The sequence below is a fragment of the Nerophis lumbriciformis genome, linkage group LG27, assembly GCF_033978685.3.
Source record: "Nerophis lumbriciformis linkage group LG27, RoL_Nlum_v2.1, whole genome shotgun sequence".
Classification (NCBI taxonomy): domain Eukaryota; kingdom Metazoa; phylum Chordata; class Actinopteri; order Syngnathiformes; family Syngnathidae; genus Nerophis; species Nerophis lumbriciformis.
In genome coordinates, this window is record NC_084574.2 from 20,595,076 (window position 1) to 20,621,408 (window position 26,333).

General features: G+C 43.2%; 1 protein-coding gene and 1 long non-coding RNA gene across 7 annotated transcripts in view; one reads left to right on the forward strand and one right to left on the reverse strand.

Annotated features, from left to right (window-relative positions):
• LOC133624651 (uncharacterized) overlaps window positions 1-13,859 on the reverse strand; it is a 30,731-nt gene extending 16,872 nt beyond the window's left edge. The window contains exon 1 of the long non-coding RNA XR_009818030.1: window positions 13,690-13,859. This is a non-coding gene — a long non-coding RNA (uncharacterized lncRNA). The remainder of the gene's footprint in view (window positions 1-13,689) is intronic.
• rptor (regulatory associated protein of MTOR, complex 1) overlaps window positions 1-26,333 on the forward strand; it is a 442,693-nt gene that overhangs the window by 246,855 nt on the left and 169,505 nt on the right. For all 6 annotated transcript variants that reach the window (XR_009818028.1, XR_009818029.1, XM_061988411.1 and 3 more), the window contains exons 11-15: window positions 945-1,020; window positions 7,160-7,261; window positions 14,169-14,252; window positions 24,264-24,374; window positions 24,820-24,894. Coding sequence is in view for 4 of the 6 variants with exons in the window: in XM_061988411.1 (XP_061844395.1) it covers window positions 945-1,020; window positions 7,160-7,261; window positions 14,169-14,252; window positions 24,264-24,374; window positions 24,820-24,894 (448 nt within the window). In the remaining 2 variants the exon portion in view is untranslated. The remainder of the gene's footprint in view (window positions 1-944; window positions 1,021-7,159; window positions 7,262-14,168; window positions 14,253-24,263; window positions 24,375-24,819; window positions 24,895-26,333) is intronic.

Sequence of the window (26,333 nt, forward strand, 5' to 3'; positions counted from 1 at the left end):
ACCAGGTTATAATAATAATAATGGATTAGATTTATATAGCGCTTTTCTAGGCACTCAAAGCGCTTCACAGAGAAGTGAGAACCCATCATTCATTTTTACAACTCATTCATTCATCATTCATTCACCAGTGTGAGCGGCACCAGGGGCAAGGGTGAATTGTCCTGCCCAAGGACACAACGGTAGCGATTTTTTGGATGGTAAGAGGTTATAAGGGCACTGTCGGGTTTTGAGGAAAAAAATATATTTTAAATGCGCCTTATAGTCCGGAAAATTTGGTAGTAACCATTGTGAGAGCACAAGCTTCTAGAAGATGTGGTCTTGTTTTCACTCATTCACTCCTCATCTGTTTCACTGTCACAAGCTCTGAAATTTGCATGTACGTTGTATGGCCCATTACTATTTATTTTTTATTTTTTTCCTATTATAATATTTTTATGATTGTGTTAAGCAATGATCAAAATCCAAATTCGATCCAGCCCTAAGATATACATTACACTATATTATTGTAATGCCCCCCGCCCAGTAACTATAATTAGTTTTAAATGTACATTGGCCAACACTGCTGATGATAAAGCTGTTAAAGACAGAAACCTTTTCAGAGCTAATTGTGATTGCCGTCAGCTGCTGAGCATCATATTACACAACAGTGCATTATAGCACAGCGCCAAGCAGCAAAGAGAAACAGAGATAAAGAGAATAGAGAAGCAGAGATGGGGGTCCACAATGTGTTACATAACCCTATGAATTAGTTATGATGACCATGTGTGAACACTAAAGGTTCCTTGCTGCCCTCTCTTGGCCGCTAGGGTGGAAATATCCTGCAAAGAACATGGATACACACACGTTAAAGACAATGAGTTGTACTGCAAGGACTATGTTTTGAATATTTGTATAAAAATGCAGACATAGGGTCTAATGTTCTTGTGTCTGTCACCTCTGACCAGGCAAGCGTGGGACCTGGCTGTGGATATCTGCCTGTCTCAGCTGCCGACCATCATCGAGGAGGGCACAGCATTCAGGGTATGTTTGCTGTGTAAATGTTTGTGACACACGGCTTTGGTTTTATTCTGTCCCAGGTGTCAGAAGTGGTATCATTTACCAATGTAATGAACATTGTTTTATTGACACTATATTGCCAAAAGTATATGGCCACCCATCCAAATGATGAGAATCAGGTGTCCTAATCACTTGGCCTGGCCACAGGTGTATAAAATCAAGCACTTAGGCATGGAGACTGTTTCTACAAACATTTGTGAAAGAATGGGCCGCTCTCAGTGATTTCCAGCGTGGAACTGTCATAGGATGCCACCTGTGCAACAAATCCAGTCGTGAAATTGCCTCGCTCCTAAATTTTCCAAAGTCAACTTTATTAGAAGAAAATAGAAGAGTCTGGGAACAACAGCAACTCAGCCACCAAGTGGTAGGCCACGTAAACTGACAGAGAGGGGTCAGCGGATGCTGAAGCACATAGTGCAAAGACTTTCTGCACAGTCAGTTGCTAAAGAGCTCCAAACTTCGAGTGACCTTCCAATTAGCCCACGTACAGTACGCAGAGAGCTTCATGGAATGGGTTTCCATGGCCGAGCAGCTGAATCTAAGCCATACATCACCAAGTCCAATGCAAAGTGTGGGATGCAGTGGTGTAAAGCACGTCGCCACTGGACTCTAGAGCAGTGGAGACGCCTTCTCTGGAGTGATGAATCACGCTTTTCCATCTGGCAATCTGATGGACGAGTCTGGGTGTGGAGGTTGCCAGGAGAACGGTACATTTCAGACTGCATTGTGCCGAGTGGGAAATTTGGTGGAAGAGGAATTATGGTGTGGGGTTGTTTTTCAGGAGTTGGACCTGGCCCCTTAGTTCCAGTGAAAGGAACTTTGAATGCTCCAGGATACCAAAACATTTTGGACAATTCCATGCTCCCAACCTTGTGGGATCTGTTTGGAGCGGGCCCCTTCCTCTTCCAACATGACAGTGCACAAAGCATAAAGACATGGATGACAGACTCTGGTGTGGATGAAATTGACTGGCCTGCACAGAGTCCTGACCTGAACCCGATAGAACACCTTTGGGATGAATTAGAACAGAAACTGAGAGCCAGGCCTTCTCCACCAACATCAGTGCGTGACCTCAATGGTTGAAAATTGCTATAAACACACTCCGCAACCTTGTGGACAGCCTTCCCAGAAGAGTTGAAGCTGTAATAGCTGCAAAAGGTGGACCGACATCATATTGAACACTATGGGTTAGGAATGGGATGGCACTTCAAGTTCTTATGTGAGTCAAGGCAGGTGGCAATATAGTGTATATTAATTATTCTAAGGGTATTCAAGACATTGAACACATAGTTTGAATTAATTATCAGTAATCGCTGAGATTTAAATAATAAATAAATAAATGATAAATGGGTTATACTTGTATAGCGCTTTTCTACCTTCAAGGTACTCAAAGAGCTTTGACAGTATTTCCACATTCACCCATTCACACACACATTCACACACTGATGGCGGGAGCTGCCATGCAAGGCGCTAACTAACCAGCACCCATCAGGAGCAAGGGTGAAGTGTCTTGCCCAAGGACACAACGGACGTGACTCGGATGGTAGAAGGTGGGGATTGAACCCCAGTAACCAGCAACCCTCGGATTGCTGGCACGGCCACTCTACCAACTTCGCCACGCCGTCCCAAGAAGGGGTTGTGTTAAATAAACTCTTCATATTACTCATTTTCAGACATGTTGAATTGTGCATGTGGAAACGTGAAATTCAATGTAACGTTTTTGAAACAAATGAACACACTCCAAAATCCTGTAGAAAGTCTTACCAGATCAGTGGAAGACCATTGATCTGGTCTTTTTTTCCCCCACACCTGGCACTCTGAGGTGGGCATTTTCTTTATGGCTCCCATGGGAACAATTTTTACATCCTCATCCCTTCTCATCTTCCTGCACTTGAGCTAAAATCACTTTCCAGCTCTGTAATTGAGCCACAGAGGGCTAATAAAGAACATTTATTTTCTCTGTCTTGCTCCCTCCTCCAATAGATTTTCTTTTGTCTTTTTACTCTTATAACCTGTTTGGTCATTGTGGTTTAAATAGTTTTGGCTATATAGAATTATAAATTATAAACAGTGGAGGAAAGTATTTGATCTTTTAATTTTCTAAGTTTACCTCCTTAAAAAGATCTGGACAGTGCAATATTTTCTCATTACAGTCAGGGACTGTAGGATAGATATGAACAAACCCTTTTCAACTTATATTCAACTGAATAGACTGCAAAGACAATATACTTAATTTCGAACTTTGCAAATATTAGCTCATTTGGAATTTGATGCCTGCGACATGTTTTAAAAAAGCTAGCACAAGTGGCAAAAAAGACTGAGAAAGTTGAGGAATGCTCGTCAAACACTTATTTGGAACATCCCACAGGTGAACAGGCTAATTGGGAACAGGTGGGTGCCATGATTGGGTATAAAAGCAGCTTCTATGAAATGCTCAGTCATTCACAAACAAGGATGGGGCAAGGGTCACCACTTTGCAAACAAATGCGTGAGCAAATTGTCGAACAGTTTACAAACAACATTTCTCAACGAGCTATTGCAAGGAATTTAGGGATGGGTAACTTACACATCTGTGAAGGCACCATTAATGCTGAAAAGTACATACAGGTTTTGGAGCAACATATGTTGCCATCCAAGCAACGTCTTTTTCATGGACGCCCCTGCTTATTTCAGCAAAACAATGCCAAGCTACATTCTGCACATGTTACAACAGCGTGACTTCATAGTAAAAGAGTGTGGGTACTAGACTGGCCTGCCTGTAGTCCAGACCTGTCTCCCATTGAAAATGTGTGGCACATTATGAAGCCTAAAATACCACAACAGAGACCCCGGACTGTTGAACAACTTAAGCTGTAAATCAAGCAAGAATAGGAAAGAATTCCACCTGAAAAGCTTCAAAAATTGGTCTCCTCAGTTCCCAAACGTTTACTGAGTGTTATTAAAAGGAAAGGCCATGTAACTCAGTGATAAAAATCCCTGTGTGCCTACTTGTTTGCAATGTGTTGCTGCCATTAAATAAAAAAAAAGTTAAAAGTTATTTTGAAAAAAAAACAAAGTTTCGAACATTAAATATCTTGTCTTTGCAGTCTATTTAATTGAATATAAGTTGAAAAGGATTTGCAAATCATTGCATTCTGTTTTTATTTACCATTACACAAAGTGCCAACTTGACTGGTTTTGGGTTTTGAAATTTTGGACTGCTCCCTCATCTTTCTCACAATCATTCTTACCCCACCATGGTGAGGGTGATTGACTTATGTCATGTATTTCTTCCATGTATCAATTATTACACCAATAGTGGTGTTTTTCTCACCAAGCTTTTTGTCTATCCATTCCAATCTTTTGCAGGTTTACAATGTTCCTATGACAGCTCTTTGGTCTAGTCCAGACCTGGGCAAATTAAGGCCCGGGGGCCACATGCGGCCCGTTAAGCTTTTCAATCTGGCCCGCCGGACATTCCCTAATAATTCTTTTAGATCTTTCAGATGGAATCTGTAGCTCCCATTATGATGTGCAGTGATGTTTTCTAATGACCGTAAGTCTTCAACTATACAAAGTAATACAATAGTTGGAATCTGTGCTTTTGCATGATATACTAGTTACTATGGTAAGCTAATTAGTTACTATGGTAATCTAATTAGTTACTATGGTAATCTAATTAGTTACTATGGTACTCCTAAGTCACAGCAGCTCAGACGAGGCACCAAGCAGTGTGGGTGGGGAGTGTGTCTATATAGTGTTTTCAGAGCGGCCAGCCTGAAATGCAGGTGTCAGGAGATTTTTACAACTAAGTTCTAATGCTTAGTGAAATATCAGATGTATCAGATTGTAGGTGTTTTGTTTTTTTTACACTTTGCGTTCATATTTTACTGTGTTTGTTGCATTTTTGTTGCGTTTCGCTTGATTGTAAAATATGTGGATGGAGAGGGGGTGATACGTTCATATGTTGTCAATATTCAGTGTTTTATCGTTCATAGTTAATATTGTAAATCCCACATTGTTTATTTTCATGTACATTCTGGGTTTCTCTTTCAGTAAAAAAAAAATTAAATTCCATTCCGTTTTTTTAGGCGGGCTGTCATAACATTTTTAGCATTCTGACATTATTGTGAGGTTTTGTATTAGTGTTCCTAAAAATAGATATACCGGCCCCCAGACACATTTTTTCTCTAAATGTGTCCCCCTGAGTCAAAACAATTGCCCAGGTCTGGTCTAGTCCATGGTGATGAATACGTTTGAATGGAAAATACTGTTTTTGTATTGTTTTTTTTTAACCAATCTGTAGGTCTCCTATGATTGGTGGTTGTTCAGGTATAACATTTTTTTTTTAACTCAATCAAAATCCATTAAATGCAAAATCTTTTTTTCTATATCTTCATATATATTTCAGGCAGATGTATATATGTATATATATATATGTTTATATATATATATACAGTCGTGGTCAAAAGTTTACATACACTTGTGAAGGACATAATGTCATGGCTGTCTTGAGTTTCCAATCATTTCTACAACTCTTATTTTTTGTGACAGAGTGATTGGAGCACATACTTGTTGGTCACAAAAAACATTCATGAAGTTTGGTTCTTTTATGAATTTATTATGGGTCTACTGAAAATGTGATCAAATCTGCTGGGTCAAAAGTATACATACAGCAACATTATCAATTTTGGTGAAGTAGAAAAGTTATAATCAAATCAAATTAGCTTCATGGCATGACCTCTTAACGTCATGTGAGTGATTATGATTGATGACACCTGTTGTCTTCTCTGAGCCCATTTAAATAGGGCTCATGTGATGCAGTCATTAGACTCGGTTACAAACGCGATAATGGGAAAGTCAAAGGAGCTCAGCACAGATCTGAAAAAACGAATCATTGACTTGAACAAGTCAGGAAAGTCACTTGGAGCTATTTCAAAGCAGCTTAAGGTCCCAAAAGCAACTGTGCAGACAATTGTTCATAAGTATAAAGTGCATGGCACAGTTTTGTCACTGCCACGATCAGGAAGAAAACGCAAGCTATCACCTGCTGCTGAGAGAAAATTTGTCAGGATGATCAAGAGTCAACCGAAAACCACCAAAAAGCAGGTCTGCAATGAATTGGAAGCTGAAAATAAGAATTGTAAAAATGATTGGAAACTCAAGACAGCCACGACATAATGTTCTTTACAAGTGTATGTAAACTTTTGACCACGACTGTATATTTGTGTGTGCGCGTGCGTGTGTGGTGTCTCTGTTCCAATATCTGCCTGAAAACAAACATCCTCTATAGTTGACATTTTGTGTTCTGTTTCTTTTGTCAGTGTTAGAATGTTTTGGGGGAAAAATAACCCTGTTGTAAATGACAACTGCAGAGGATACTCGTTGTCATAAATATGATTGACTATTATTTGCAAGGGGGTACACTTACAGAATCAGCAGAAGATCCAGCATCCAAGTAGAGCACCTCTACTTTTAAAAGACAGAGAATATATGAGAAATATTCAAAGGAAATTAGCTTTTTGGAACTCTACTTATTTTCCCCACTGTATATGTTTTTTGCACTAGCAGTGTTATAAGAAATATTTTCTGGAAAGTAATTAAATACAATGATTTTTTTTTTCTTTAACACTCTACTTTCACCCAATGATTAGAACGGTTGACACACACAAAAACTCCATCTTTAAACTAATACGGTGCACTTTCTTCTTGTATGTGGACTTATTAAGCTTTGATTATGCACAAATCAATTTAGCCTTGCAGCCACGAGTCATTGACACTCCTTCTCCACATCCATCAACAGTCGTAAACTTTCCTAATTCCTGCTGCAGTATTAGCACTGGCCGTGATCAAAAGCCCTCCGGCAACCAATCAGTCAGGCACATTGCCACAGCAGCAGCCAGTGAGAGATGGTAAAGGTGATCATGAGGATTTATGTCGTTACTGCAGTGCATTGTCATCCTCAGCGCGTGTGTCACAACTGTTAGAAAATGAACTTAGTCACCGCACTCTGGCTCTTAACGCGTGTGTGTGTGTGTGTGTGTGTGTGTGTGTGTGTGTGTGTGTGTGTGTGTGTGTGTGTGTGTGTGTGTGTGCGTGTGCGTGTGCGTGTGTGTTTCCACAGCACAGTCCTTTCTTTGCAGAGCAGCTGACAGCTTTTCAGGTTTGGCTGACGATGGGTGTGGAAAACCGGAATCCTCCTGAGCAGCTCCCGATTGTTTTGCAGGTACACAAGTTCAAGTGTTGTTCAATATAACACAAGTGCGAGAAGGGCACAGATGAGCCTCAAGCTGGCTCAAAAAACAGTTAGCTCCATCTTTTGACACTTCTTCCACCATTACATGTTATGTAGACCACAAGAAATTTAGAAAAAACATAATAATACGACCCCTTTAATGCGCCCTATAATCCGGTGCGCTTTTTGTATGAAAAATATCAAAATTAGACCATTCATCGGCAGTGCACCTTTTAATCCGGTGCACCCTATGGTCCAGAAAATACGGTATGTATTACATTTAGGGATGTCTAAAATAACAAGTTAACTCATGTGATTAATCACAAAAATATTGCATTAATCAGGTATATACATACACGGATTGATTAATTAATTAATTTAACCGGGGAAGCTCCCTTACTCTAACCGCGGATGGTTTCCTGAAAGACGACAGGGTTGTTATATGCATACGCCAGAGCAAAGATGAGTGAGGAGACTCCCGACTGCTGTACTTACTGGCAAATTTCACTTCAAAGTACAGTCCGACTGAACTTTAGATAAAACTGTTTGCAAGTTTTGAGCAAATAAATAGCGTCCATTCAAGTACCGTATTTTCCGGACCGTAGGGCACACCGGATTAAAAGGCGCACTGCTATACAGGTCTTTTTTCATACAAAAGACACACCGGATTATAGGGCGCATGAAAGGAGTCATATTATGATTTTTTTCTAAATGTAAAACACTTCCTTGTGGTCTACATGACATGTGATGGTGGTTCTTTGGTCAAAATGTTGCATAGATGATGTTTTACAGATCATCTTCAAGCCGCTTTCTGACAGTCGCTTCAGGATGCGCCGTTTTGTGGGCGGTCTTATTTACGTGGCTCACCTTCGACAGTGTCTTCTCACCGTCATCTTTGTTGTAGCGGTGTAGTGTGCAAGGACGGGTGTGGACGAAGTCTCAAAAGATGGAGCTAACTGTTTTAATGACATTCAGACTTGACCTAAATCAATAACGGAGCAGCATCTCCTCATCCGTGGCTCACTAGTGAAACAACAACACCGTAAATGTGTCCCGTGAAAAACCGTCCGACCGGACCTTTCTAATTACTAAAGTTCCTTGGGTGAATAATGTAAATTCACTACACAGGTATGTTTTAGCGCTTTCATGGGGAGTTTACTGACAGATATAAGTAAGAACTTTACACTACTTTATATTAGAAATGGCAACAGCGGAGGATGAATGTCCCATAACAAGAAGATAGAGAAAAAGGAGAAGCTTATCAACTATCATGTCTCCACGGACTACAATGGCGGACCCACACAAATTTTCAGGATTTATGCAGATCTCAAATACACATCAACATGTACCAGAAGGTAAGAAAAGTTGCTTTTGCATAATATTGCGAAACAAAACTGCAGATAATGTCTTACCTTATGCACACACCATAATAATACTCGTACGTTGAAGCACAGTACAATCCATCAAGCGGTGCAGCTTCATAGCTTACCAAAGTCGTTCTAAAACATTTTGATAGATTTTTGAGCACCGTGTGTAATGTTCTATATTTTCAATGGAACATTTAAAATGTTAGTGTTGTTTACTTGAGTCATATTGCAGTCTACACATATCTCTTGTGTGTGACTGCCATCTACTGGTCACACTTATCATTTCACCATGTACCAAATAAAATAGCTTCAAGGTCGGTAAGCACAAGTATTCCGTACATTATGCGCACCGGGTTATAAGGCGCGCTGTCGAGTTTTGAGAAAATTAAAGGATTTTAAGTGTGCCTTGGAAAAATACGGTAAAACATTTGAAAAATGGTCCCGGATGACATTCTGACGATAGAATTGCATTTTTGTCAAAATATTGCCGTCTTTTTTAAGTCAACTCAAATTATGCAAGCAAGGAATAGCCTTTGATTAATCATCCATCTATCCATCGTCTTCCGCTTATCCGAGGTCGGGTCGCGGGGGCAACAGCCTAAGCAGAGAAGCCCAGACTTCCTTGTCCCCAGCCACTTTGTCCAGCTCCTCCCGGGGGATCCCGAGGTATTCCCAGGCCAGCCGGGAGACATAGTCTTCCCAACGTGTCCTGGGTCTTCCCCGTGGCCTCCTACCGGTTGGACGTGCCCTAAACACCTCCCCAGGGAAGCGTTTGGGTGGCATCCTGAGCAGATGCCCGAACCACCTCATCTGACTCCTCTCGATGTGGAGGAGCAGCGACTTTACTTTGAGCTCCTCCCGGATGGCAGAGCTTCTCACTCTATCTCTAAATGAGCTTCCCCCGCCACCCGGCGGAGGAAACTCATTTCAGCCGCTTGTACCCGTGATCTTGTCCTTTCGGTCATGACCCAAAGCTCATGACCATAGGTGAGGATGGAAACTTAGATCGACCGGTAAATTGAGAGCGTTGCGTCCGCATTACTGAAGACGCCGCACCGATCCGCCTGTCGATCTCACGATCCACTCTTCCCTCACTCGTGAACAAGACTCCGAGGTACTTGAACTCCTCCACTTGGGGCAAGATCTCCTCCCCAACCCGTAGATGGCACTCCACCCTTTTCCATCTGGCTTTTGTAATCTTATTTTCTTCCTCCAAATTTTTGTCGCCAGGCTCTCTGTCCGTGCTTCTTGTGTGTGTAAAGCGAGCAGCGATGCACAGAGTGAGACCTCTTTCTCCCTATCTCTAAGGGAGAGCCCCGCCACCCGGCGGAGGAAGCTCATTTCGGCCGCTTATACCCGTGATCTTGTCCTTTCGGTCATGACCCAAAGCTCATGACCATAGGTGAGGATGGGAACGTAGATTGACCGATAAATTGAGAGCTTTGCCTTCCGGCTCAGCTCCTTCTTCACCACAATGAATCGAAACAGCGTCCGCATTACTGAAGACGCCACACCGATCCGCCTGTCGATCTCACGATCCACTCTTCCCTCACTCGTGAACAAGACTCCGAGGTACTTGAACTCTGCTACATGGGGTAAGATCTCTTCCCCAACTTCGAGATGGCACTCCACCCTTTCCCAGTGAGAGCTGAAGATCCTGGCCAGTTGAAGCCATCAGGACCACATCATTTGCAAAAAACAGAGTCTTAATCCTGCAGCCACCAAACCGGATCCCCTAAACGCCTTGACTGCGCCTTTGGATTAATCATGATTAATCCAAATCAAAAAGTTCGATACATTGATTTAAAAATCTAATCGTTTGACAGTACTTATTTCATATTTATTTTTTTGTAGTATCGTATTTTTCGGACTATAAGTCGCAGTTTTTTTCATAGTGCGACTTATTTATGTTTTTTTCCTTCTTTATTATGGATTTTCGGCAGGTGCGACTTATACTCCGGTGCGATTTATAGTCCGAAAAATACGGTAACCTGCGAGCCGTTTTTAATGTTTCATTTTAAACAGACCTTAAAGATGTTTAAACAAAATCTAAGCCATTTTATTGTTTGGGTTTTGAAATGAACCAAACCGGGACCTTTCAGCCAGAGCGCGCACCGAACCGCGGTGATAGCGCACCGTTACACCTCTAGTGGAAATTGATATGGCCATTAAACTCAAGATTGAACTTCTACACCACAGCTCGCTGAGCTTTCCTGCTGGATGTGTGGCGTCAGGTTGCGAGGAGGCCGTGCGTAACAAAGAGGAATGTGCCGCTGCCAGGATGCCATCACTTTAACAGATAGACTCCAGTCAGCAATGCTGGAAATTGAGTTTAAACAGGCTTTATTCTTCCATTATGCACAAGCAACCTCTTTAGCTCATAACGATTGCATCTTGATTGAGCTCATAGATCAGCAAGAGTTCTCCACTGAATAGAACATTACCACTGCAGCAGTACTTTCCCAGCCATTACTGTACTTGTCTTTAAATCTGCCTCCTGAGCAGCTATACGTGCTACAAGAGCAGGCACATTTTCTTCATTAGACTATCAATAAAAAAAACAGCGTCATAGCCGTCCCCTACACCCCCATTTGTTTAAAAGTTGTAATTGGGGTGCCAGAACCTCTGTTCTGTGCATCAGCTGGTGGTTTTGTTTGTCCTCAACCCACTGGGGTGTGCAGCTGTTGTGTTGTGTATCACATCATGCGATATGTGAGTGGTAATTTCCTGCTGACTCAGCCCTCTGTTAGCAGTTCTGCCAGGACTTGTTAAGAGCTGGAGCGCAGGAGCCTTCAAGATTACGCAACATTATGCAGCACAGTAATCTCCGCTGCTTGAAGCCCTCTCATATTATGGATGGACTCATAAACGTGTGCTTATCCATTTTGCATGCACTGAAATAAGATTGAAGATGAATCCATTTATATTACAATAATGGAATTACACTCACAAGCAACAACTTGCTCAATCTAATGAGACCCAGTGGCGGGCCGTGCGTTTCTCACCTAGGCCTTCAGTGATGTCCTACTTAGTCCGACTTCACCTCTCAAAATACCGTAATTGATGTCACCACATGGACATGGCTGGAGATACTATACAGAAACACGCTTGCATACTACTGCGCATTGAAACCCCTCAACAGTGTACACAACTTTCTATTTTTCGGTGCATTTAACATTCAATAAACCCGCTTCAGCAATTAAAACATATCTTTCGTGGTACTGTTGTGGTGGATGGTCCGAATCTTAAACAGCAACAAAAGTGAATTTAGTACAAAAGTTTTATTTACCCTTAATCAAAAAGTACAAAGTTGGATTGAATTGCCCATGCAAACAGACAACATCCTCCGGAGCAATTGGATGAATCGAGAATCATGCGAATCACACAAAGGCTTGGTCTACTGGCCATTTATCTGTTTTCCTCATGTGTCAAGGACCCGTTGTTTTGGACATGTTCATTCTGCAACCTCCTTGAATCCTTTAGCCATAACAAACAATCAAAACATTTTGTAGAATGGTCAGACCGACCATATATTCAACTCTCAACCATATATGGTCCTTCAATGGTTCAGAATAGAAAAAAAAGAAACGAGCAGACATTCTTAAGGCTTTTCGACAGACTTTCTTTTCGGACTTTGACAGACACAAAATATGGTTCAAAAGGTCAGAAATTCCACTACACTGTCAAAACAAAATGAAGCATGAAAAAATTGATAAATAAAATATTTGAACTCACAATTTGTAGCACCCATTCGACGGCGTATAAGCCAGACGTACTGCTCGTACTTGGTTGATTCGTGTAAAAATGGCGGGCAAACCATTTCACCGACGGGATAGCTGCCGGTGTCGGCCGACCTCATCTCACAAGATGTAGTTTCTCTTATGTATCCTTCTTGAAAATGGCCTTGCAAATACAGTCGTGGTCAAAAGTTTACATACACTTGTAAAGAACATAATGTCATGGCTGTCTTGAGTTTCCAATCATTTCTACAACTCTTATTTTTTTGTGATAGAGTGATTGGATCACATACTTGTAGGTCCCAAAAAACATTCATGAAGTTTGGTTCTTTTATGAATTTATTATGGGTCTACTGAAAATGTGAGCAACTCTGCTGGGTCAAAAGTATACATACAGCAATGTTAATATTTGCTTACATGTCCCTTGGCAAGTTTCACTGCAATAAGGCGCTTTTGGTAGCCATCCACAAGCTTTTACATAGTGAAACCCAATATCTAAGTTACATTTAAACCAGTGTAGGTGGCACTGAGAGCAGGTGGGTAAAGTGTCTTGCCCAAGGACACAACGGCAGTGACTAGGATGGCGGAAGCGGGGATCGAACCTCGAATCCTTAAGTTGCTGGCACGGCCACTCTACCAACCGAGCTATACCGCCCCACTTAATAGTTAATACCTAAATAATACATGTTATTATGTTACTACGTGACATATATACTTACAGCATGTATATAACACCTGAATGGAGGTGTTTGGATGTATTTTTAGACCCTCTATAGGCGGAACAGAGCGACGTCCGTAGGCTCCATTGTAAGTGGACTTTTAATTGCATTTTATTTACTATTTAGAATTGTGAATGATATAATTCCCAAAAAAAGTTAATTTCCCTTTTAATGACACTCAAATGGACATATTGTAGTCAAAATTCTGCATGCTAAATATTCAGAGCCTTTTCAAAGCCACTACCAGGTTGTCTTTACGTTGACCAAGAATTGGTGTCCGTGTTATATAATAAGATGTCTATTCACACACACAATGTGGTAATGAATTATGCTTATCCTTCACACATCAAGGCTTTGTGCCAAATAAGGAAGTGACATATAAACAAGCGGGTACATGCATCTTCATATAGCAGCATTAGTGAGGAATTGTACATTCAGCTCTGCCTTGACATTTAAAGTCACAAATACTGTGAACTTGTGCATTAAATTCACTTATCTTTGTGCTGAAACAGTGCACTGACAGATCAAGAAATGTTAAACCAAATATAATCGCTTTTAAAACCAAGGCTGAACACACACTGAACATACACACTCACCTGTGTAGGTGTGTACTTGGAGCTGTCGGTAACCAGGAAGACGTCTACTCCCGTCCAACCTGTACTTGTGGTTGTCACGTTCACAAGATCCATGCCGCTATAATACATATGTGTCGGGAGTGTGCACGTTCCTCCATATGCTCCTTCCCACACACACTGTGGGACGGTGACTTTGGGTTGTTCCGCCCTTACACATGCACACAATGCAAAATGTGTCCAAAACAACACACATTCGCACTTGTGTAGCCCTAAAATAGTGTTTGTACATACTCCCTGTGGTCACACATATGTATTGCCAAGTGAAAATATCATTAAAGAGGACATCCCTCTAAAAAAAACAAAAACAAGTGTGGTCTGGTGCCAGCATGGAGGTTGGACCATCTGTTTACTCCACTTCCTTGACATTTTCCTTATTTCTCTTGCAGTTTTTGTCATCCTTCACTGGTCTTTTAACCACTGACCTTTATTTTTCTCATTAGGTCCTCCTGAGTCAAGTGCATAGGCTTCGGGCTCTTGACCTTCTTGGACGCTTTCTGGACCTTGGACCCTGGGCTGTCAGTCTGGTACGTTCATTTTCTTCTGTCCGTCACTTTAACCACAGATGCTCAGCCACTATGTACGGTAGGTTCTACTTTTCATTCGTCCATCCATGTTCTATACCTCTTTTCATCATTACGGTCACAGGTTAGTGAGAGCCTCGGGTGAGGGGCGGGGTACACCCTGGGTTGGTCGTCAGTCAGTCTCAGGGCACACATGACAACCTTTTACACCAGCAGTCAGACCTATGGACAACTCTAAAGTTTCAATGTAACACAATGTTTTTGGGAATGTGGGAGGAAGTTGGGGTACCCAGAGAAAAACTGCGCACAGACGAGGAGAACATACACATTTCACACAGAGATGCCCAATCTAACATACTATATTATATAGCTATGTATTTTATAGTCAGGTTTAAGCCAAAGGCTAAATGCATATATATATATATATATGTATATATATATATATATATATATATATATATATATATATATATATATATACAGGTAAAAGCCAGTAAATTAGAATATTTTGAAAAACTTGATTTATTTCAGTAATTGCATTCAAAAGGTGTAACTTGTACATTATATTTATTCATTGCACACAGACTGATGCATTCAAATGTTTATTTCATTTAATTTTGATGATTTGAAGTGGCAACAAATGAAAATCCAAAATTCCGTGTGTCACAAAATTAGAATATTACTTAAGGCTAATACAAAAAAGGGATTTTTAGAAATGTTGGCCAACTGAAAAGTATGAAAATGAAAAATATGAGCATGTACAATACTCAATACTTGGTTGGAGCTCCTTTTGCCTCAATTACTGCGTTAATGCGGCGTGGCATGGAGTCGATGAGTTTCTGGCACTGCTCAGGTGTTATGAGAGCCCAGGTTGCTCTGATAGTGGCCTTCAACTCTTCTGCGTTTTTGGGTCTGGCATTCTGCATCTTCCTTTTCACAATACCCCACAGATTTTCTATGGGGCTAAGGTCAGGGGAGTTGGTGGACCAATTTAGAACAGAAATACCATGGTCCGTAAACCAGGCACGGGTAGATTTTGCGCTGTGTGCAGGCGCCAAGTCCTGTTGGAACTTGAAATCTCCATCTCCATAGAGCAGGTCAGCAGCAGGAAGCATGAAGTGCTCTAAAACTTGCTGGTAGACGGCTGCGTTGACCCTGGATCTCAGGAAACCGAGTGGATCGACACCAGCAGATGACATGGCACCCCAAACCATCACTGATGGTGGAAACTTTACACTAGACTTCAGGCAACGTGGATCCTGTGCCTCTCCTGTCTTCCTCCAGACTCTGGGACCTCGATTTCCAAAGGAAATGCAAAATTTGCATGGTTGGGTGATGGTTTGGGGTGCCATGTCATCTGCTGGTGTCGGTCCACTCTGTTTCCTGAGATCCAGGGTCAACGCAGCCGTCTACCAGCAAGTTTTAGAGCACTTCATGCTTCCTGCTGCTGACCTGCTCTATGGAGATGGAGATTTCAAGTTCCAACAGGACTTGGCGCCTGCACACAGCGCAAAATCTACCCGTGCCTGGTTTACGGACCATGGTATTTCTGTTCTAAATTGGCCCGCCAACTCCCCTGACCTTAGACCCATAGAAAATCTGTGGGGTATTGTGAAAAGGAAGATGCAGAATGCCAGACCCAAAAACGCAGAAGAGTTGAAGGCCACTATCAGAGCAACCTGGGCTCTCATAACACCTGAGCAGTGCCAGAAACTCATCGACTCCATGCCACGCCGCATTAACGCAGTAATTGAGGCAAAAGGAGCTCCAACCAAGTATTGAGTATTGTACATGCTCATATTTTTCATTTTCATACTTTTCAGTTGGCCAACATTTCTAAAAATCCCTTTTTTGTATTAGCCTTAAGTAATATTCTAATTTTGTGACACACGGAATTTTGGATTTTCATTTGTTGCCACTTCAAATCATCAATATTAAATGAAATAAACATTTGAATGCTTCAGTCTGTGTGCAATGAATAAATATAATGTACAAGTTACACCTTTTGAATGCAATTACTGAAATAAATCAAGTTTTTCAAAATATTCTAATTTACTGGCTTTTACCTGTATATACATATACACATATATATATACATATATATATACATATATATATATGTGTGTGTGTGTGTATATATATATATATATATATATATATATATATACACAGTGTATATATTGCCCAAAGTATTTGGCCACCCATCCAAATGATGAGATTCAGGTGTCCTAATCACTTGGCCCGGTGTATAAAATCAAGCACTTAGGCATGGAGACTGTTTCTACAAACATTTGTGAAAGAATGGGCCGCTCTGTGATTTCCAGTGTGGAACTGTCATAGGATGCCACCTGTGCAACAAATCCAGTCATGAAATGTATTCGCTCCTAAATATTCCAAAGTCAACTTTATTATAAGAAAAGTGAAGAGTTTGGGAACAATAGCAAGTCAGCCAGGAAGTGGTAGGCCACGTAAACTGACAGAGAGGGGTCAGCGGATGCTGAAGCGCGTAGTGCAAAGACTTTCTGCACAGTCAGTTGCTACAGAGCTCCAAACTTCATGTGACCTTCCAATTAGCCCACGTACAGTACGCAGAGAGCTTCATGGAATGGGTTTCCATGGCAGAGCAGCTGCATCTAAGCCATACATCACCATGTCTAATGCAAAGCGTGGGATGCAGTGGTGTAAAGCACGTCACCACTGGACTCTATAGCAGTGGAGGTGCCTTCTCTGGAGTGATGAATCCCACTTTTCCATCTGGCAATCTGATGGACGAGTCTGGGTTTGGAGGTTGCCAGGAGAACGCTACATTTCGGACTGCATTGTGCCGAGTGTGAAATTGGGTGGAGGAGGAATTATGGTGTTGGGTTGGTTTTTCAGGAGTTGGGCTTGGCCCCTTAGTTCCAGTGAAAGGAACTTTGAATGCTCCAGGATATCAAAACATTTTGGACAATTCCATGGGATGGCACTTCCAGTTCATATGTGAGTAAAGGCAGGTGGCCAAATACTTTTGGCAATATAGTGTGTGTGTATATATATATATATATATATATATATATATATATATATATATATATATATATATATATATGCATTTATATATATACATACGTATATACTCCTCTCTGAGCTGCCACCTTAACGTGGTAGAGGAGTTTGCGTGTCCCAATGATCCTAGGAGCTATGTTGTCCGGTAGCTTGATGCCCCCTGGTAGGGTCTCCCAAGACAAACTGGTCCTAGGTGAGGGATCAGACAAAGAGCAGCTCGAAGACCTCTATGAAGAAAACGACTAAGGAACCCAGATTTCCCTTGCCCGGACGCGGGTCACCGGGGCCCCCCTCTGGAGCCAGGCCCGGAGGTGGGGCACGATGGCGAGCGCCTGGTGGCCTGTCCCCATGGGGCCCGGCCGGGCACAGCCCGAAGAGGCAACGTGGGTCCCCCCTCCAATGGGCTCACCACCCATAGTAGGGGTCATAGAGGTCGGGTGCGATGTGAGCTGGGCGGCAGCCGAGGGCAGGGCACTTGGCGGTCCGATCCTCGGCTACAGAAGCTAGCTCTTGGGACGTGGAACGTCACCTTGCTGGGGGGGAAGGAGCCTGAGCTAGTGCGCGAGGTGGAGAAGTTCCGACTAGATATAGTCGGACTCACTTCGACGCACAGCAAGGGCTCTGGAACCAGTTCTCTCGAGAGGGGCTGGACTCTCTTCCACTCTGGCGTTGCCGGCAGTGAGAGGCGACGGGCTGGGGTGGCAATTCTTGTTTCCCCCCGGCTCAGAGCCTGTACATTGGAGTTCAACCCGGTGGATGAGAGGGTAGCTTCCCTTCGCCTTCGGGTGGGGGAACTGGTCCTGACTGTGGTTTGCGCTTACGCGCCAAACCTCAGCTCAGAGTACCCACCCTTTTTGGATTCACTCGAGGGAGTACTTGAGAGTGCTCCCCCGGGTGATTCCCTCGTTCTACTGGGGGACTTCAATGCTCATGTTGGCAGCGACAGTGAAACCTGGAGAGGCGTGATTGGGAAGAATGGCTGCCCGGATCTGAACCCGAGCGGTGTTTTGTTATTGGACTTTTGTGCCCGTCACAGATTGTCCATAACAAACACCATGTTCAAACATAAGGGTGTCCATAAGTGTACTTGGCACCAGGACACCCTAGGCCGCAGTTCCATGATCGACTTTGTAGTTGTGTCATCAGATTTGCGGCCTCATGTTTTGGACACTCGGGTGAAGAGAGGGGCGGAGCTTTCTACCGATCACCACCTGGTGGTGAGTTGGCTGCGATGGTGGGGGAGGATGCCGGACAGACCTGGCAGGCCCAAACGCATTGTGAGGGTTTGCTGGGAACGTCTGGCAGAGTCTCCTGTCAGAGAGAGTTTCAATTCCCACCTCCGGAAGAACTTTGAACATGTCACGAGGGAGGTGCTGGACATTGAGTCCGAATGGACCATGTTCCGCGCCTCTATTGTCGAGGCGGCTGATTGGAGCTGTGGCCGCAAGGTAGTTGGTGCTTGTCGTGGCGGTAATCCTAGAACCCGTTGGTGGACACCGGCGGTGAGGGATGCCGTCAAGCTGAAGAAGGAGTCCTATCGGGTTCTTTTGGCTCATAGGACTCCCGAGGCAGCGGACAGGTACCGACAGGCCAAGCGGTGTGCGGCTTCAGCGGTCGCAGAGGCAAAAACTCGGACATGGGAGGAGTTCGGTGAGGCCATGGAAAACGACTTCCGGACGGCTTCGAAGCAATTCTGGACCACCATCCGCCGCCTCAGGAAGTGGAAGCAGTGCACTATCAATACCGTGTATGGCGAGGATGGTGTTCTGCTGACCTCGACTGCGGATGTTGTGGATCGGTGGAGGGAATACTTCGAAGACCTCCTCAATCCCACCAACACGTCTTCCTATGAGGAAGCAGTGCCTGGGGAGTCTGTGGTGGGCTCTCCTATTTCTGGGGCTGAGGTTGCTGAGGTAGTTAAAAAGCTCCTCGGTGGCAAGGCTCCAGGGGTAGATGAGATCCGCCCGGAGTTCCTTAAGGCTCTGGATGCTGTGGGGCTGTCTTGGTTGACAAGACTCTGCAGCATCGCGTGGACATCGGGGGCGGTACCACTGGATTGGCAGACCGGGGTGGTGGTTCCTCTCTTTAAGAAGGGGAACCGGAGGGTGTGTTCTAACTATCGTGGGATCACACTCCTCAGCCTTCCCGGTAAGGTCTATTCAGGTGTACTGGAGAGGAGGCTACGCCGGATAGTCGAACCTCGGATTCAGGAGGAACAGTGTGGTTTTCGTCCTGGTCGTGAAACTGTGGACCAGCTCTATACTCTCGGCAGGGTCCTTGAGGGTGCATGGGAGTTTGCCCAACCAGTCTACATGTGTTTTGTGGACTTGGAGAAGGCATTCGACCGTGTCCCTCGGGAAGTCCTGTGGGGAGTGCTCAGAGAGTATGGGGTATCGGACTGTCTGATTGTGGCAGTCCGCTCCCTGTATGATCAGTGCCAGAGCTTGGTCCGCATTGCCGGTAGTAAGTCGGACACGTTTCCAGTGAGGGTTGGACTCCGCCAAGGCTGCCCTTTGTCACCGATTCTGTTCATAACTTTTATGGACAGAATTTCTAGGCGCAGTCAAGGCGTTGAGGGGATCTGGTTTGGTGGCTGCAGGATTAGGTCTCTGCTTTTTGCAGATGATGTGGTCCTGATGGCTTCATCTGGCCAGGATCTTCAGCTCTCACTGGATCGGTTCGCAGCTGAGTGTGAAGCGACTGGGATGAGAATCAGCACCTCCAAGTCCGAGTCCATGGTTCTCGCCCGGAAAAGGGTGGAGTGCCATCTCCGGGTTGGGGAGGAGATCTTGCCCCAAGTGGAGGAGTTCAAGTACCTTGGAGTCTTGTTCACGAGTGAGGGAAGAGTGGATCGCGAGATCGACAGGCGGATCGGTGCGGCGTCTTCAGTAATGCGGACGCTGTATCGGTCCGTTGTGGTGAAGAAGGAGCTGAGCCAGAAGGCAAAGCTCTCAATTTACCGGTCGATCTACGTTCCCATTCTCACCTATGGTCATGAGATTTGGGTTATGACTGAAAGGACAAGATCACGGGTACAAGCGGCCGAAATGAGTTTCCTCCGCCGGGTAGCGGGGCTCTCCCTTAGAGATAGGGTGAGAAGCTCTGCCATCCGGGAGGAGCTCAAAGTAAAGCCGCTGCTCCTCCACATCGAGAGGAGCCAGATGAGGTGGTTCGGGCATCTGGTCAGGATGCCACCCGAACGCCTCCCTAGGGAGGTGTTTAGGGCACGTCCGACCGGTAGGAGGCCGCGGGGAAGACCCAGGTCACGTTGGGAAGACTATGTCTCCCGGCTGGCCTGGGAACGCCTCGGGGTCCCCCGGGAGGAGCTGGATGAAGTGGCTGGGGAGAGGGAAGTCTGGGCTTCCCTGCTTAGACTGCTGCCCCCGCGACCCGACCTCGGATAAGCGGAAGAAGATGGATGGATGGATGGCATACGTATATATATAGATGCATTTATATGCTCCAGCTGCCCCACGTGGTAGAAAATGGATGGATGGAAGGCTGTCAAAGTTAACATGATAATAACGCGATAACTATAGTTCCATCAACGGCACAGATGTTTTTAACACGCATGCATCCTGACTCATTTTTGACCCTTGGACCATTCCGTAGCATGGAACAATGTGGCTGCTTTCACTATTTACTGATCAGCCACAAGCCTATCCCAGCTGCATTCAGGCGGAAGGCAGTTACACCCTGGACAAGTCACCACCTCATCGCAGGGCCAACACAGATAGACAGACAACATTCACACTTACACACTCGGGCCAACTTTTTTTCTGTGTGGAGTTTGCATGTTCTCCCTGTGACTGTGGGTTTCCTCCGGGGACTCTGGCTTCCCACCACCTCCAAAGACATGCACCTGGGGATAGGTTGATTGGCAACACTAAATTGGCCCTAGTGTGTGAATGTGGGTGTGAATGTTGTCTGTCTATCTGTGTTGGCCCTGCGATGAGGTGGTCTACCCCACCTTTTTACCTCAGTGCAGCTGGGATAGGCTTGTGGCTGATCAGTAAATAGTGAAAGCAGCCCCATTTTTCCATGCTACGGAATGGCCCGAAGGTCAAAAAGGAGTCAGGATGCATGCGTGTTAAAAAAATGTGTGCCGTTGATGGAACTATAGTTATCGCGTTATTATCGTGTTAACTTTGACAGCCTGCCATCCATATATATATATATATATATATATATATATATATATGCATATATATGCATGTACCATACATTCCGGATTATAAGACGCTACTTTTTTCCTACCCTTTGAACATTGCAGCTTTTAAAACAAGTTTTCTTTGCAAACGGGCATAACAGTTTGTGTTCAATAGTTTTTATTATACCCAAGCAGAGACACTGAATAGGTGTGTTATTGTTTGTGCTACGGCGCCATCTTTTGAACAAGTTCACTCACTGCAAGTGCTGCAGTGTCCTTCCCTTTAGCGCTTTCAATCAAAAGGAGAAGTGCCGTTGAGCCTTCTGGCCGTCCATAGCGTTTTTACTCGTATGGATATTTGATTCATTACTACAAGCAAGGTTTGTAAGTCAAAAGTATACATACAGCAATGTTATTATTTGGTTACATGCCCCTTGGCAAGTTTCACTGCAATAAGGCGCTTTTGGTAGCCATCCACAAGCTTCTGGCAAGCTTCTGCTTGAAATTTTGACCACTCCTCTTGATAAAATTGGTGCAGTTCAGCTAAATTTGTTGGTTTTCCGACATGCACTTGTTTCTTCAGCATTGTCCACACGTTTAAGTCAGGACTTTGGGAAGGCCATTCTAAAACCTTAATTTTAGCCTGATTTTGCCGTTCCTTTACCACTTTTGACGTGTGTTTGGGGTCATTGTCCTGTTGGAACACCCAACTGTGCCCAAGACCCAACCTCCGGGCTGATGATTTTAGGTTGTCCTGCAGAATTTGGAGGTAATCCTCCTTTTTCATTGTCCCATTTACTCTCTGTAAAGCACCAGCTCCATTGGCAGCAAAACAGGCCCAGAGCATAATACTACCACCACCATGCTTGAAGGTAGGCATGGGGTTCCTAGGATTAAAGGCCTCACCTTTTCTCCTCCAAACATATTGCTGGTTATTGTGGCCGAACAGCTAACTTTTTGTTTCATCTGACATCACATGGACAAAGATAAGACCTTTTGGAAGAAAAGTTCTGTGGGCAGATGAAATAAACAAGAGTTGTTGAAATTATTGGAAACTCAAGACAGCCATGACATTACGTTCTTTACAAGTGTATGTAAACTTTTGACCACGACTGTAAGTATTCACACCCTTTGCGCAATAGTTTGTTGATATACCTTTGGCAGCAATTACAGCCAATTACAGCCTAAACTACCAAACAAGCTTTGTAGTTTCACCCATTCCTCTTTGCAGCACCTCACAAGCTCCTTCAAATTGGGTGGGGAAGTGTTTGTTTTCCTCCAGGATGTCTCTGTATATTGCTCCATCTATCTTTCCCTCTATCCTGGCTCATCTCCCAGTTCTTGCCACTGAAAAACATCCCCACAGCATGATGCTGCCACCACCATGCTCCACTGTAGGGATGGTACTGGCCTGGTAATGAGCGGTGCCTGGTTTTCTCCAAACATGATGCCTGGGAGTCACGCCAAGGTGTTCAATCTTTGTCTCATCAGTCCAGATAATTTTTTCCCTCATGGTCTGAAAGTCTTTAAGGTGCATTTTGGCAAACGTTTTACAAAGACATGGCTTCCGTCTGGCCACTATAACACATAGGCCTGATTGGTAGATTGCTGCAGAGATGGTTGTCTTCTGGAAGGTTTTCCTCTCTCCACAGAGGAATTATCTAGCTCTGACAGAGTGACCATCTGGTTGTTAGTCACCTCCCTAACTAGACTAAGATGAATGCAGCAATATACAGATACATCCTGGATGAAAACCAACACTTTCCATCCAATCTGATGAAGCTTGAGAGGTGCTGCAAAGAAGAATGTAAGAAACTGTCCAAAGATAGGTGTGCCAAACTTGTGGCATCGTGTTCAAAAATATATATGTGGATATATATGTATATATACGTGTGTGTGTGTGTGTGTGTGTGTGTGTGTGTGTGTGTGTGTGTGTGTGTGTGTGTGTGTGTGTGTGTGTGTGTGTGTGTGTGTGTGTGTGTGTGTGCGTGTGCGTGTGCGTGTGTGCGTGTACATATATACACAGTACAGGGAAAAAGTTTGGACACACCTCATTCATTGTGTTTCCTTTATTTTCATGACTATTTACATTGTAGATTGTCACTGAAGGCATCAAAACTATGAATGAACACATGTGGAGTTATGTACTTAACAAAAAAAGGTGAAATAACTGAAAACATGTTTTGTATTCTAGTTTTTCCAAAATAGCCACCCTTTGCTCTGATTACTGTTTTGCACACTCTTGGAATTCTCACGATGAGCTTCAAGAGGTAGTCACCTGAAATGGCTTTCACTTCACAGGTGTCATAGTTTTGATGCCTTCAGTGACAATCTACAATTGTCACATTGAATGAGAAGGTGTGTCCAAACATTTGGCCTGTACTGTGTGTATGTATGTATATATATATATATATATATATATACATATATATATATATATATATATATATACAGTATATATATATATGTATATATATACACAGTATATATATATATATATATATATATATATATATATATATATATATATATATATATATATATATATATATATATATATATATATATATGTATATATGCATGCTTACTTTGAGACCAGAAAAGAAAATGCCTGTTTTTTTAATTGTGTGTGGGACACATATGCAGCTGCACTAAATGAAACAACACTGTAAGTCAATAAAGTCATGTTTTTAAACATTAGATCACATCGCAAATTTTTTATGACACACGTTAAAAAGCTCTGTTTTACCCGTGTACACACGCACTGACTCTAAGACCCCAGACCTGGATCATAAGCCGTGAGTGTCTTGTGTTTTCAGGCATTGTCTGTTGGGATCTTTCCTTACGTGCTGAAGCTACTCCAGAGCTCAGCCAGAGAGCTGCGACCGCTGCTGGTTTTCATTTGGGCTAAAATCCTGGCTGTGGACAGCGTAAGTTATTAGTCTTATTCTACCTGTAACTCATACTCTTAAAGGGGAACTGCAATTTTTGGGGGAATATTGCCTGTCATTCACAATCCATATGTAAGAGAAGAGCACGTGTTTTTAATTTTTTTATGAATTCTAAATAGTAAATAAATACGCTCAAATGTCTGCTTACAATGGAGCCTATAGGGGTCGCTCTATTAGAGCGACTCCGAAAAGGATTGGGATTAGAAGGTACCTGCACTAATAGATGTGGTGTGAGTGATGTAGAAATTACATTATTATATGGTCCACATATGATCTCAGACAGGTTACAGTTTTAAGATAAAGGACAACTAACCCTCAACTCGTTTCCCTTCAGGTGAACTGCAAATAATGTCTGTTTAAATCTTTTGAAAGCTCCATTGTATCCAAGTGTATCACCCGCCATCCCTCCTTTCTCTGTTTGTAGTCTTGTCAAGCTGACCTGGTTAAAGACAACGGTCACAAGTATTTCCTCTCCGTGTTGGCTGACAGCTACATGCCAGTGAGTATTTTCATCAAATAGTTGTGATAATAGGCGTACTCACACTGTGGTGATCATATCGTGCTTGGGTCTACTTCTAGTGTGAATGCTCTAATCCGTGCTCAAGCCTTACTCTCCTTTGGCACGTTTGGAAGAGGTGGGCTACAGCACGGCACATACCGTATTTTTCAGACCATAGGGCACACCGGATTAAAAGACCCACTGCCGATGAGTGGGTCTATTCAGGTCTTTTTTCATACAAAAGGCGCACCGCATTATAAGGCGCACTAAATGGGTCATATTATAATTTTTTTTAGGGCTGGGCAACGATTAAAAATTGTAATCATAATTAATCGCACTATTTATCCGATTAATCACGATTAACTGCATTGTATACGCAAAACCCAATAATGAATTCAAAAGTAGTGTGTAGTGCACCTTTATTGGAATATTCTCCCATATGAACAAAAGCGCCAAAACATTTGTTGTGCAAACACAATTTAAATCAGTTTTTGTTAAACAGTAGCAGTTAAATAGCATATTTTATGAAAATCAACTCAAAAAATGTCAATACAAACATTCAAGTTTATTGCCACTGCCAGGGTATTTAAGTTATCCTGTTTGTTATGGAAAATAAATATAATCTACATACAAATCCCTGAGCCACAATCATGACATCCGAACAGGCAATTTCAGAGGTAACAGCAGAATCTTTTTCCTCTAATTTTCCTTTCCATAATGTCTCTCCTCTGTTTTCATTATAGACAGAACATGTGAATGCAGCACCCACTTTTCATCAATATAATGCACTGTAACTCCCAGGTAATTATGCTTACCGATTGATGTCCAGTAGTCCCCACTGAGAGCAACTACAGCTGCACGTTGTAAACTTGTCACTTTTACAGTCCTCTCCTTTTCATACAACTGGTGTAATCTTGGTGCAATGGTGCGTCTTGATGGCGGCTCATACGTGCTGTCACTTGTTGCGATTCGCACAATGTTTCTCAGGCCGTGCATTCTACGGCGGGGGTGCGTTATCCGGCACAACACCGCCGTCTTCCACAACACTAATGGGCCTACAGTCTGTAACTAGCCACCTGTCTGACATTTGTTAGCTTCTCTTGCTCTCGTTTATCTATACTTCTCCCGCACGCTGCATTTAACGTAGTCTGCCCAAGCCTGGCTCCACTTTCTGCTTTGTAGAATGGTTTGCTGGCATCAACAGTGTGCTTCGTGTTAAGGTGATATTTTAGACTGGAAGTACTCCTGTGATAAGAAAATTCAGCTTGGCAGTGGCTGCAAACGACTTTGCTTCTGTCAAATCCGCCGCCTGGAAGTACTTTATAATGAAAATGACCCTGTAAAAGTTCTGTTGAGTTACCCTTCTTCTCCATACTTGTTTTGTTTTCTTCTGCGTTCTCCTTCCTTTTCCGCAGGAGCCAGCAATAGGCGTTAACAAA